Here is a 14,377-nt window from a genome sequence, read left to right on the forward strand (position 1 = left end):
CTAAAAATGCTTCTGAAAACTCGTTATGGAGGATTTTCTAAGTGTGAGGAAAAGTAATGGGGGACAGGATAGTTACTCTAACAGATATTTTTGAGTGTTGTTCTTCCTGTGGAGCTCATCATTGAACGGAAGAACAAAGTAGGAGCCAAGGAAAAGCTCTTTCCCTTGAAGGGTTCAGTTAAGGAGGATGGGAGCAAGCGTGGTCCCTGGAGCTGGAAAGAGGAGTGAGGCAGAGCTGTACAGGAGAAAAGCCTGAGAACCTGGGATCAAATGATTAAGAGGAGAAGCAGAAGGATGAAGGAGCCTGAGCAGGGGATGCAGACATGGGAATAGTAGCTTAGTTACCCAGAAGTGGACAGTTTGTTACTGGAAGGAAATTTATGGGGAAAAAAGTAGACTGATTATAGAAGGCAGTGAAGATCAATCCAAAGAATTTTTGCTCTATGATTAGAAAAATAAAGACTCGTTGAATCCTTTTGTATTTCAAAGAGGATGACATGAACCCAGAGTTCCTTAAAGAAGCTCACATTGGTAGTAGTGTGTCCATTGCTTAGGAAGAGTGAAAGGTAATAGGACAGGCTTTAATGGCAGAAGAAATGGATGTAAAGCTGGTGACTTCCAATCCCTGCCCTGTGTGACAGACTGGCAACTGTGTGGGTTAGTCTTATTTTGATGTTCAATGTGGGAATGTTGGAGAAAGACCAGGGCAATGACAAAGATAAGCCTGAGGTATGAATTGGTTTTAGAGACAGTATACCGAGTTCCATTTGGGATTTGTTCATTTTGAGGAGATGAATCAGTCAATGAAATAGACTTTTTAGAAGTGGTGAGGTAAGAATAGATATTAGGGCAAATATGAAAACTTGGCAATTTCTGTGGATAGTTGATAACTGATGTTATTTGAGAGGATGCAAACAAATTGGACGCAAATGGAAGATGGCTGCTTCCAAAGGAGAAGAGGCAGAACTGGAAGGAAGCAGGAACACTGTCATTGAAAGTGAAGGAAAAGAGAGCTTCTAGAAGCAGGGTGGCAGGCAGAGGTGTGACATTGCTGGAAAAGTATGAATGAGACACACAGCAGAGCAATTATATTCTGTGCCTAATTTGGAGGGGGTGGTGTCAAGGTCATGATGTAGGTGGCCACTTGAGTGGGGTTGAAGAGGATGCATTATGAAGAACGAGATGTGGCCAGTGAAGAAGGTTGGAAGTTAGGAAGGAAGAAGCATGACAGGTGAAGAGATGGCCAGGTGGAAAGAAAAGTGATATTGAAGAGGACTAGAGAATCTGAAGGCTCTCCAGTCAGGAATTAGGAATTCATTACAGCTGTGGAAACTTCAGCTGTTCTGAACATGTAAAATTCTGTCAGGAGGGAAAATGGAACTTTGGAGGGACCAAGAGTTCATTTTAATTCATATTTGTGATTTTCTGGTAACAGTACTGGAGGGAGGGGTGTATATGTGAATATGTGCCTCATTTCAAAATCAAATGTGTATATTTTTTACAGTCACTTTGGGAATATTGAGAGAAGGAAATTAGATATTTGAAGCCACCAGTGTTGTAAGATATCATGTTACATAAGTCATAAGGTATAGTTCAGTGATAATTGAGATTATACTAAGGTTATTTCCCTTCCTCACAGGATTTCATTTATGGCATGGTTTCCTAAAGAATCGGAACTGCAGGCAGTTTCTCGTTAGGCTTGAGGGTCAGAGCAGGAGTGAGGAAAGGAGCCAAGCAGAATAGTAGTGGGGCTTGAGCTTTGCTTGTCCTCCATGGGGACTTGCAGAATCTGGTTTTCTGCCACAGCGTGGATTACCTGTCTCCTACCTGCAGTGTTTTGCTTATATTAGGAAGAATCACACTCTTGATTCCCATATTTGAACGTAAATGCATGTAATCTAATCTAACTTCTAGGTAGGTGAGGAACACTACTTAGATTTTTTCATAAGAATTTAACTCAGGCTAAGCATGAAACTGACTCTGTGTTCTGTTGATTAAATGTCATTTCAGTTTCCCTCAGGGATACGAAGTTGGGAACTGTTGCTTGGCTCTCCCTTGTGTTTCATGGGCTCTGCATGAAAAATAATTTTAAAAGCTCTTTTGGTTTTAGTTTTAATTCTTTCCCAGGTTTCCCATGGCCAAAGTTAAATGTCTTTTCCATTATTCCTTTGGCAGCCAGGCTGAAATTTTAATGTTTTTACACTAATGACATTGTTTGGAATCTTTCTAGACGTTATATTCAGACACCATTCCTGAAGATGCTGTTCCGGGGAAATTGATCATGCAGGTCTCCGCTACAGATGCAGATATCCGTTCCAATGCTGAAATTACTTACACTTTATTTGGTTCAGGTGCTGAAAAATTCAAACTCAATCCAGACACAGGTAATGATGTAGCTTGGCACAAATAATTTGTTCCAGCAAAATTATGTAGGTGGGTGATTTTAGAACACATATGAAGCTTAAAATTACTTTTTGTCTATTTCAGATTTATTCTAATACTTTGGAATTGACATCTTTTAGAAATCTCTGTGATGATTCAATTCGTTAAATTTCGAATGAAGTAAAAAGAGTAATAGTGGCATTACTGCCTATTTGAATGGAGGATTTAAAATTTAAAGATGACGTACCCAACTTCTGTTTGTGAAAAATTCAGGCATTAAAATAGATCCTCTAACCTTGTGCTTTATTCACCATGCTGTCTATTCATAGCATGTTTTCTTGAATTTGAACATAAATTTTATTTTACAGTGCTTATCATTAAAAGAATTGCTTGTATTATTTTCCTCCTGTAATTTCTGTTTTGCTGAAATTTGGATCAGCTCATGCCCTAATGCCCTAATTAGCATATGACTGTAATTTGGGGCTCAATTAAAAAATTAATTTGGTAAGTTAAGTAGTTTTACTTCTACAACATTGTATGTGATGAAAGTGGCCCTTGGCCTCATGTTTGTATGACTTAAAGAGCTGGCCTGGGAGGATTTGAAAAGCTGTGCTTAGCCCTTGTCTATATGCCTGCTAGGCACAGGTCCTTCTAACTTTTTTCTTTACCTAATGAACTGTTTATTGGAGCATTAAGCCCGTGATTAGAAATTAAATTTAAAATATTTGTCACAAAAATTGAAGGAAGTATAGGAGAGGGAGAAACTATCATATCAGAATCCTGTCTATACACTCTCTGAAATATATTCTCTTTACATTAATAGAAAAAGAATAAGGGAATTACAGTTTTTGGAAATCTGGAATGCACTGTGCTGTAGCTGTAGGTCTGACATTGTCACGCTACACTCTGGAGGAAGGCTGCTATTCTGATTGTTAAGAGAAAAGGGAGACCCTGGTCCTGCGTGAGCTGCAGTGCGCTCTTCCCACACACGTCTGTTCTCGGGTCTTCTTGTGTCCAGCCAAGATGAGTGACAAGCCAGACTTATCAGAAGTAGAGAAGTTTGACAAGTCAAAATTGAAGAAAACTAATACAGAAGAAAAAAATACTCTTCCATCAAAGGAAACTATCTAGCAGGAGAAAGAATCCGTTCAAACATCATAAAATGAAGATGTCTTCCCAAAAGCAAATTTTAACATTGTCTGAGAGTTTTGGTTTCGGGCTTCGCTTTTGTAAATCTATTGTTTTGCTAGAGATTTTAGGCAGATTCTGATTTCCTATCACCTGTATTCTCTTGCAAAGAGTTCAGGAGTATCCCTTGTTTGCTTAAGTTCATTTTTAAACTTCCCACTGCTAAATAATTTCTAATGGCACATGGTATCAGTGTCTCCACTGCTGACCTCTGTGTGTGTGGTCGGTGTACCCCTTTAGGATAAGCATCCTTCTACAATGGATCCTTCCATCGCTTTGTAGCTTTCAGGAGGTTGCATGGTTTTACAGGTTCTCATGGTTTATTTTTGTTTCTAATGTAAGACTAAAACCGTATTATTTGAAAAAAAAAAAAAGAGAGAAAAGGGAAATGTAACGTGCACAGTTGCAGTTCATATCTTACATTTCAAACGAATTCACCTATCTTTGCTTGTTTTTAGGCGAGTTGAAAACCTTAGCCTCCCTTGATCGTGAGGAACAAGCAGTTTATAATCTTCTAGTCAAGGCCATAGATGGAGGTGGAAGATACTGTCAAGCCAACATTGTGCTCACACTAGAAGATGTGAATGATAATGCACCTGAATTCTCTGCTGATCCGTACGCCATCACTGTGTTTGAGAACACAGAGCCTGGAACACCATTGACAAGGGTGCAGGCCACAGATGCAGATGCAGGTGCGCTGTAGAACATGCAGGGCCTTCAATCTGCCCACTGAAACCTTAGGATTCTCTCTCTTGAGACATAACCCATCTTCAGCCTGTTTCACTCTTTTTCCTCACACATAGTGAATATCTAGCTCATTGTGATTGTAGAATGAAATTTTTAGGGTACTCAAGCCAGGGTTTTTGTTTGTTTGCATTGATCTTTATGATTTAATTATCTGAAAGCCAGAGACATAAGATAGGGATTAGGTATCTTCCAACCATGTGCAGTGCCCAGGGTACTGGGCCAAGCTGAAGCCAAAAGCCTGGTACTCTATCCAGGTCTCCTATGGAAGTGGCAAGTGCCCAGGTAGTTGGGCCATCTTGCACTGCTTTCTCTGGCAGGGAACTGGATTGGAAGTGGAGTAGCTGCAACTTGAACCTGTGCAAACATGGGATACCATCATTCACAGGTGGCAGCTTAACCTACCGTGCCACATGTTGACCCTTATGTCAGCATTAACAGGTATTTAATGTCCAGGTTGCTTCTCATGAATTTTCTGCCTTAAGTATTTGTGGTGTGACTTAAATTAGTGATGAGAAAACAAAACTGGAATATATATTCATAGCATTTTAATATCAATAAAATAACTTCTTCAGACTGACACTGAAGGAATCAGAAGAATGGCAAAAATGTTACTTTTCACTATTGGATACTATGACGTATCCCTGTGCAGAAAATAGCCTTGAGAATCCAGACACTTGTAAAATCTTTGTTTTAATAGTTCATTGTTAAAGTTCACTTTTTCTAGATCCCATTCGTAAGAGTTTTTAAATAATGTGTATTGGCATTAGCACTTTTTAAAGGTATGTTACTTAATGAAATGTGAATTTCTTGTGTAAAACTTTTTGATGTGATTTCCCCTCAACAGGTTTGAATAGAAAGATTTCCTACTCACTGGTTAACTCTGCTGATGGACAATTCTCCATTAATGAATTATCTGGAATTATTCAATTGGAAAAACCCTTGGATCGAGAACTACAGGCAGTCTATACCCTTACTCTGAAAGCTGTAGATCATGGTTTGCCAAGAAGGTTGTCAGCTACTGGCACCGTAATTGTATCAGTTTTAGATATAAATGACAACCCTCCTGTGTTTGAATACCGTGAATATGGTGTCACAGTGTCTGAAGACATTCTTATCGGGACAGAAGTTCTTCAAGTATATGCCGCAAGTCGGGATATCGAAGCAAATGCAGAAATCACCTATTCAATAATTAGTGGAAATGAACATGGAAAATTCAGCGTAGATTCTAAAACAGGTAACTTGCAGAGTAATTGAAAGAAAGCCCTCTTTATTCTACATGAACGTAGCTTTTCCTTGATCCAGTATAAACTACAAGCAAATTCATTTGAAATACGAAACTGTAGTTTCACGTGCTACTGGTTGAGTAATAATATGTGGTGCTGCAAGTGAGTACAGATAAGAGCAGATGATAGTAGAGGACTTGCGTAAAATACTTCTCTTTCCCCATATATGGAGCTCTTGTGAGGAACTTCCCGGTAAAATAGTAATTTTGCCTCTTTGATCTTGGTTTTCACAGTGGACATCTGATAACTGATTGAATTGGCTTCTTTGTATTAGTTATGTATATAACAGTTGAGATACTTTGAGTCCCATGGGAGGATTATCTGCAAGGTCAGAAGTGAAGTGACCTGCTGACTTCTGCTGTATAAATGCTGTTGTAGATTCACTAACCTGTGATCTAAAATAGCTGTGTCTTTGAACATTGTAAAAAAATGTCTCCATTCAAGTTTGGTTTTTTGAGTCTTGGGTATGTCAGATAAAGAATAGATGTGTGTTGATGCTGTTTTAAAACAGTCTTAATGCGCATTATGAAAATATTCTTTTTAGGGTTCTTTACTCCATTCTTTTCCTGAATAGAATGGACATAATGAAGTGGAAAGTTGTTAAAAAGGAATTATTAAATGGAAATTTTTTAAAAAGAGGAAGACTAAGTGTAGGGATTTTTTTAGAGTAAATAAAAGGACATGTATCTCTTTTAATATTATGAAAAAAAGAAACTGAAAGGCACAGCAGAGATTCTTTTTTATTTTTCGAGTTTATTTTAATCATTAAAATCTTAAATGTAGTGTAGAAATGATAGAAGATAATATGTAAATAGTAAGTGCACTTTTGAAGTAACAGAGTTTGTTTAGAAGTACTAACAGTTTTAGTTGGGGTAGGAAAAGTTTTTGCCACTGGAGAACTAATATTGATTGTCTATATAGGGGCCATATTCATCATTGAGAATCTGGATTATGAAACCTCTCATGAGTATTACCTAACTGTAGAAGCCACTGATGGAGGCACCCCGTCATTAAGTGATGTTGCAACTGTGAACGTCAACATAACCGACATCAATGATAACACCCCAGTGTTCAGCCAGGACACCTATACAACAGTGATCAGTGAAGATGCTGTTCTAGAACAGTCTGTCATTACGGTGTGTATTTTCCTCTCTACAGTTTTCTTCTGACTTGTAAGAGTTTGGGCTAAAATTGAGCCAGTTTTAATAATGTCGTTATTTGAAAGTATATTGGAGGTGAGAAAATATTTTGTTAGGCCAATCAACTGCTGACTTTATTATAAACAACTTTCTTAAAGTAGAAGATCTAAATATCTTATCCATTCCTTAGCTTTCTGCTAAACAAATGTGTAATGTTTTCCAGGTTATGGCCGATGATGCTGATGGACCTTCAAACAGCATTATCCACTATTCAATTATAGATGGCAATCAAGGAAGTCCATTCACAATTGACCCCGTGAAGGGAGAAGTGAAAGTGACTAAGCTTCTGGACAGGGAAACAGTAAGTGAAGAAGTTCAGTTTTAATTGTTTACCAAGGGGCCCAACGCAATGGCCTAGTGGCTAAATCCTCACCTTTTATGAGCCAGGATCCCATGTAGGTGCCAACTCATGTCCCGGCTGCTCTACTTTCCTTCCAGCTCCCTGCTGTGGCCTGGAAAAGCAGTAGAGGACAGCCCAAAGCCTTGGTAGGCCCCACTTGCATTGGGAGACACGGAAGAAGCTCCTGGTTCCTTCCTTTGGATAAGCTCAGCTCCAGCCATGGTGGCCATTTGGGGAGTGAACTAGCAAAATGGAAGATCTTTCTTTCTGTCTCTTCTTCTCTTTATGCATCTGCCTTTCCAATAAAAATAAATTAATAATAATAATAATAATAATAATAATAATAATAAAGGCTGAGCATTATGGTGCAGCACGTTAAGCCACTGTTTGGGATACTTGTGTTTTATACTGGAGTGCCTAGTTTGTGTCCAGCTGCTGCGTTCTAATTTGGCTTCCTGTCCATGCACTCTGCGAACCACTGAATGATACCTCAGGTACCTGGGCCCCTGCCACCCGTGTGAGAAACCCATTCCAGGCTCCTGCTGTTAGTCTGACCCAGTCCTGCCTGTTGGTGCCATGAAAGTGCGCTTTTTCTTTCCCTCTCTTTCTCTGTCTGTGTCTGTGTCTGTCTGTCTACCTGTCTCTCCTTTGCAAGTAAATAAAAAAATAAGCATTCACAGTTTTTTTTAAAAAAAAAAAAGCTGTTTATAGATTTCCAAATCAATATGTGGAAAGGTTTTGTGTTCGTATCTGTTAGGCAATTCAGTGAAAACCAAAGGAAATTAACGGATTTTTTTCTTGTGACTGTAAATACTTAAAAAGCAGTTATAGCATGAAAAATCTCAAGAACAGAATATGTCTCATACTGACATGAGATTTGAGTAGTAGAAGTTTGTGTGGAGGAAAAAATCACTATTGAAGCAAGAGTTCTGAGACAATTTATGGAGTTCCAAACTGAGCTATAAATAATTGCAGAGATTTGGAAAACCATAGAGGTTGGTAAAAGGGAGACTCTGTGTGAGAAATTACATGAACAAAGGTATGAAGGGTAGAAGCCATGGGATATATCCAGGGGAACTCACTCAGGTATACGGGAGTAAAGTAAACATGAGGAAGTGGAGGGAGAGAAAATGGAAAGATGTTTTAGAAACAGATGAGAGGCCATAAAGAAACTCTGATTAGAGGTTCAGAATTGATGCCAGGCATTAGGGAAATATTAAGTATTTGTGGGTACGAAGTATGAAGACATTAAGGAAGATTAGAACTGCAGTACTTTTTAGAGTAGTGGGAAGGCTGTGGACAGTTGACCAGATCTGAGGCAACAGAAGCTGGGTTGGGAAAACAGCAGTGAGAGATGAGTGAAAAAAGCAAACAAAGATACTGAAGGGGAAACTCGAATCCAATTTTGAGTCAAGGGTGACTTTTCTTCACTTTTTCTATTGCTGGGTAGCACCAATAAAGAGAATTTGGGAAGTTCACAAATACAGAGTTGTGGGGGTTGGCAGAGTTGAGTGAATTGGGGATTTGATCATTTGAGCTTTGATAATAGAGGAAAATAAAGGAGAATTAAGTCGCTCATGGAGAGTGACTCAGCGAGATGTTAAACTCAGAGACCTGAATGCTGGAAATGTGGGTGTAGGCTGTACCCTTGGAGCAGATCACAAATGTGATTTCTGGGCTTGAGACAGTTGTGACCGGATGAGGGTCAGGAGTAAGCCAGGTTAAACAGCAGCCAACCCTACACCCCTGCACGCATTCAGGCTTGTGGAAAGAAAGGGCAGCTGGGCAGAAAAGGCCTGAGAGAGGAAGCAAGAGGAAGCAATGAAGGAAACTGTGGTTTTAGAAAGTTGAAGAGGTTGGCATGGATACAGAAGGCGATTGTGGAGAAGACCAGAGCAATTTGGAGAAATACTATTGAGATAACTCATTAAGCTTCAAATTCCATAATTTCCTTTCTGTTATTTTTGAGTAGAGTCTTGCCACAAGTTTAGGGAGCATGGTGGCTTTGTTTGGCATCGCTATACTACTGTGCAGAGTAGTGTTCTTGAGTGAAGAGACTTGTATTTATTGGAGTATAGCAGAGGAGGTGGCCTGGGGGCTTTGCCAAGCTAGTGCACCCTCAGAACCTTTTTCCATTGGAGTATTTTATGGGACTGGTGTTCAACAAAGCATACTCTGGGATTTGGCCATCTTTTTAAAATTCTTCCACCATTCATTCTGGAAGTGAATGAAGCAGTCTCAATTTCTTTTGTAAACGACCATAAACAAATAATCTTGAGAGGTTTAGACAGCAGAGTTCTGTCCAAGTGTGGAATTGAGAGAAGCTGGGTATCCTGAGGTAATGAAAATGAGTCATTGTCCAAAGATGAGAGACAGCTAACGTCTGTCTAAATCTGGCAAGCAATATAATTTGGGCTCCAGGGAAGGCTGCCTTCCATATTATTACTCATCTAAAATGCTGAAGCAATAGCCTTTAAGATAGTAGTATTAATATTTTTTCCTGATCTTTTATGTTACTCTCTAGGCTTAATTTCTTTTTATATGGCTGCAAGTTTTTAAAGATAAAACACTTTTAATCAGATGGGTATGTGTTTGAGATGCATCAGATGATCTCATCACAATTGGTAACTTTCTGTAGAAAAAAACACTTGCTCATTCTAGTGAACTTGTTTGTAGGGAACCGTCTACCATGCAGACACAGCAAGTGATGGTAGTTAATTAAGAACAACTCTTGCAACTTGTCAGAACACTTCGGATTTAAACCCTGTGCACTGATTGTAAAATGAATGTGCACTCTCCCTCTGTGTGTTTTTTCCCCAAAAGATTTCTGGTTACACACTCACCATTCAAGCTTCCGACAACGGCAGTCCACCCAGAATCAGCACAGCAACTGTGAACATTGATGTGTCTGATGTCAATGACAACCCCCCCACCTTCTCCAAGGGAAACTACAGCGTGATCATCCAGGTGAGCCTGACCTGCTGCATGGCTCACAGAGCCCTTGTGAAATGAGCTCTTTCCCTTGCCTTCAGTGGGTTGTTTGAAACAGCTTGCTTTTGCAAAGGGTACTTTTCAGACAAGGGGGAAAAATAAAGTTAAAGGAGTCTGAATCAAGATTAAGAGATCAAAGTTTTCAAGTTGCACCTGAACTTCTATTCTTTCTTTTTGTCTTTTGAAGATAACTTCTCTGTCCTGGGGTTAGTAAGCTTGTTCCTTAGTCTTATGTTCTGCTCCTGTAACTTTTCATGCTTGCTACCCGCCCCCTACTATTGACCTTCCTCTTCCCCTCACCACTTTGCCTGTCCCACATACTCCTCACACACATCCTCTCTTCCCTGGACCCATCCTTTGTCCCATCCTCTGCCTGCTCACCAGCATCCTCTGCTCTGCCCCTCTCTTCTCTTCCAGGTATAACAGCTTTAGTTCTATGTGTTTTTGGTTATAAAAAACTCACATGTGGCTCATCCTTGGGCTAGGTTGAAAGGTTTTTGCTTTGTTTTTAATTTTGGGCAGGAAAACAAACCTGTGGGCTTCAGTGTGCTGCAGCTAGTGGTGACAGACAAGGATTCTTCTCACAATGGCCCACCCTTCTTCTTTACCATTATGAGTGGAAACGATGACAGAGCATTTGAAGTGAGCCAACAAGGAGTCCTTATGACTGCAGCTACCATTGACAAGAAGTCGAGGGATCACTACTTACTGCTGGTGAAGGTATTACAGCTTTCTCTGTGGGTTTCCTACAGCTTCCTGAAAAGTGCTACTTGTTTACCTCTGAATGTCCCTTTCAGAAAAAACATTTATGAAATGGTGTTCTGTGTCTTTGGTCATACCTTCTTTTTGTGTACTACTGCACTTTGAGGGGGCTCATTCACTCATTTGGTTATGTAGCTATCACATTCATAGAGCTGGGTCGATGTGAATTAGTGACATTACAATGAAGGAGTAATTTGTCCTTTTCTTTGAGATGCTTCTCATGTAACAAAATGCCTTGCTTAGCAGTAGGGGGTGCCTGCTAAGAAATGCCTTGTCAGGAGGTTTTGTCATAGTGGAGACATCACAAAGTGCACTTACACTGATCTAGATGATGTAGGTAAACCAGTCGGCCTCTGGATGCAGTCATGTGATACAGTAAACACAGGACTAAGGAGGTCACTGCTGGCACAATATGGCTTAATAGTTTATAGTTCACTTTTTTATGTAAGCAGAGGAATACCCTCTGAAAAAGCAGTAATATTGTAAATACACAAACCATTAACATAGTCATTTGTCATTGTCAAGTACAGAATACTATACATAATTATTTGTGGTGTACTTTTATAGTATTGACAGCACAGTAAGTTTGTTTGCAACAGCATCACCAGTGTGATTAGTGTGAGTACTGCGTTGTGCTGTGCTGTTAGCATGGCTACAACATCACTAAGCAGAAGGGAATTTCATCTCCATTGTAATCTTATGGGATCACTATCATATATTCCCTGAATCCATCATTAACTGAAATATTTTTACACAAGACTAGAATCATCTAACAGTAGGTTTTTTTTAACTTCAGCGTTGTAAATATATTTTTATTAAGACATAGGCAAAAGTGATTTCCTGTTTATTTTCTCGTAGGTGTCAGATAATGGAAAGCCACAGTTGTCATCTTTGACATACATTGATGTTCACGTTATCGAAGAGAGCATCCATCCTCCTGCAATTTTGCCACTGGAAATTTTCATTACTGCCTTTGGAGAGGAATATTCGGGGGGTGTCATCGGGAAGATCCATGCAACAGACCAGGATGTCTATGACACTTTAACCTACAGTCTTGATCCCCAGCTGGACAGCCTGTTTTCTGTGTCCAGCACTGGGGGTAAGCTGATAGCACACAAAAAGCTGGATATAGGGCAGTATCTTCTCAATGTCAGTGTAACAGATGGAAAGTTCACAACTGGGGCTGACATCACAGTGCATATCAGACAGGTGACACAAGAGATGCTGAACCATACCATCGCACTCCGCTTTGCCAGTCTCACCCCAGAAGAATTTGTTGGTGACTACTGGCGCAACTTCCAGCGGGCTTTACGGAACATCCTGGGAATCAGGAGGAATGATGTGCAGATTGTGAGTCTGCAGGCCTCGGAGCCTCACCCACATCTGGATGTCTTACTCTTCATAGAGAAATCAGGTAGTACCCAAGTTTCAACAAAGCAGCTTCTGCACAAGATCAATTCTTCTGTGGCTGATATCGAGGAAATCATTGGTGTGAAGATCTTGAATGTGTTCCACAAGCTCTGTGCAGGACTGGATTGTCCGTGGAAATTCTGTGATGAAAAGGTGTCTGTGGATGAAAGTGTCATGTCCACACACAGCACAGCCAGGCTGAGTTTTGTGACTCCTCGCCACCACAGAATAGCTGTGTGCCTCTGCAAAGGTAATGCACAAAAGGCTGTGAAAGCAGTGTTACAGATGACTTTCTGGGTGACCTGACCTTTGGTGATGACACATTGACAATCATTTTCATGACACTCCTATTGTCTCCCTCTTCCCCTCTTTATTTTCATTAATTATAGAGGGAACATGTCCATCTGTTCACCATGGTTGTGAAGACCATCCCTGCCCAGAGGGGTCTGAATGTATCACTGACCCCAGAGAGGAGAAGTACACCTGTGTCTGTCCTGGAGGCAAGTTTGGTCAGTGCCCAGGTGAGAGTTCAATGATCAAGCTTATGTTTGTTTTTTTAAAAAATCAATTTTCAGAGTTTCTCATAATTTTCTTGTTTAATGGACTCAAAAACCGTTGTATAGTATGCTTGTTAATGACAAGTGCAATGTGAAGATGAAGAGTGGCAGCAGTAATCTTCCTTCCTGCCTGATAACAACACCCGTGAGTTCAGGACGTCTGTATGCTTTATGTATTTATTTATCTGAAAGATAGAGCAATACACACACACACACACACACACACACAGATTTTCCTATGCTGGTTTACTTCTTAAAAACCTGCAGCAGTCAAAGCTAGGCCAGGCCAAACCCAGGAATTAGGAACTATATCTGAGTTGATTTTGATTTCCCATCTGCTGCTTTTCTCTTTAAAGTCTTATTTATTTGGAAGTTAGATGGAAGTTAGATGGAAGGAGATAGAGGTTTCCCCTGTGCAGATTCATTTCTGTCAAAGCCTGGAGCTAGGAATTCCATCTTGGTCTCCACACATAGGTGGCAAGTACATTAACAGATAGCTGGAAATAAGGAGGAAAAGACCTAGAACTTTAACCTGGGTACTCTGATATGAGATGCAAGCATCCCAGGCAACATCTGAATCACTGTGCCAAGTGTGATTTTATCTTTTAAAAAAAGCTCAGGTAATTCAAGAGTGATTGTGTGCCATTCAGTCCTCTGTCTCCTGCTTTTTACCTCTATTTGGTGGTTTATTATGGGCCTCCTTCTAAGCCCCTACTCATAAACCTGATCCTTTTAAGAATTACACACTATTTCAACATCTTTTGCATTTATCCAACTTTCTGCCTGTATGTAGAGATGCCAGTTGTTACATTGTTGTCTGTTTAAAAAAAGAAAACCTGATGCATATACCTCTACTTGTGGTGTTTTCATTTCAATATAACATAGCCCATAAACAGTATTTGCTTTGCCAATGGCCACTTTAAAGTTTTAAGAATACTGTGTATTAATTCGCTCAGACGTGGTACCAGTCCTGTGTCTTCCAGGTGTGTTGAAAATCTCATTACCCTATTCTGTTGCTAGTATTGGCAGTTTTCAATTAAAAACTGAATTATTCTCATTCAATGGGCATAGAATGGCATTCAATGATTACTTTAATTTGTATTTTTCCACTGCTGTGACCATGGTCTTTACATTTCTTCACTGACTATAATCATTTCTCTTCTGTGGCTTTACCTATTCTATTGTTGCATTGTCTGGGTTATTTGTCCATTCGTTGTGTAGAGGTCTTTGTGAATTTTGAGCATTAACATTCTCTGCATTCCAGTTTTTCCTGTCTATATACTAATGGCCTTTTGATTTATTAAATAGGTCTTTTGTCATTTTTAAATTTAATTTTTGTTTAAGCCTGCATGATTTTGCATAGCATTTCTGTCTCTGGAGATGTTATTTCATTACCTTGTGGGAAGTGAGGATTGTTTTATATTTTAATTAGAAAATTTTCCCAAGCCACCTTGAGCTACGTTGGGATTTTCTGAAATTGTCTTCTAATCATTTTGTACTAAGCAGTTTTATTTTGAG

The 14,377-nt window shown here is 39.6% G+C and overlaps 2 protein-coding genes across 4 annotated transcripts in view; both read left to right on the plus strand.

The window, feature by feature from the left end:
* Positions 1–14,377, plus strand: part of FAT1 (FAT atypical cadherin 1) — a 119,312-nt gene that overhangs the window by 90,102 nt on the left and 14,833 nt on the right. For all 3 annotated transcript variants that reach the window (XM_058669891.1, XM_058669893.1, XM_058669892.1), the window contains exons 12-20: positions 2,231–2,384; positions 4,029–4,262; positions 5,162–5,551; positions 6,522–6,736; positions 6,963–7,100; positions 9,963–10,106; positions 10,653–10,850; positions 11,751–12,552; positions 12,692–12,823. In XM_058669891.1, the coding sequence (XP_058525874.1) occupies positions 2,231–2,384; positions 4,029–4,262; positions 5,162–5,551; positions 6,522–6,736; positions 6,963–7,100; positions 9,963–10,106; positions 10,653–10,850; positions 11,751–12,552; positions 12,692–12,823 (2,407 nt within the window). The remainder of the gene's footprint in view (positions 1–2,230; positions 2,385–4,028; positions 4,263–5,161; positions 5,552–6,521; positions 6,737–6,962; positions 7,101–9,962; positions 10,107–10,652; positions 10,851–11,750; positions 12,553–12,691; positions 12,824–14,377) is intronic.
* On the plus strand, positions 3,339–3,752 carry LOC105942694 (thymosin beta-15A). Its single transcript, XM_012931364.3, is given in 1 exon segment — positions 3,339–3,752. A coding segment is annotated over 1 exon segment (138 nt). The 5' UTR covers positions 3,339–3,405; the 3' UTR covers positions 3,544–3,752.

Source organism: Ochotona princeps, chromosome 11 (assembly GCF_030435755.1).
Source record: "Ochotona princeps isolate mOchPri1 chromosome 11, mOchPri1.hap1, whole genome shotgun sequence".
NCBI classification, from domain to species: Eukaryota; Metazoa; Chordata; class Mammalia; order Lagomorpha; family Ochotonidae; genus Ochotona; species Ochotona princeps.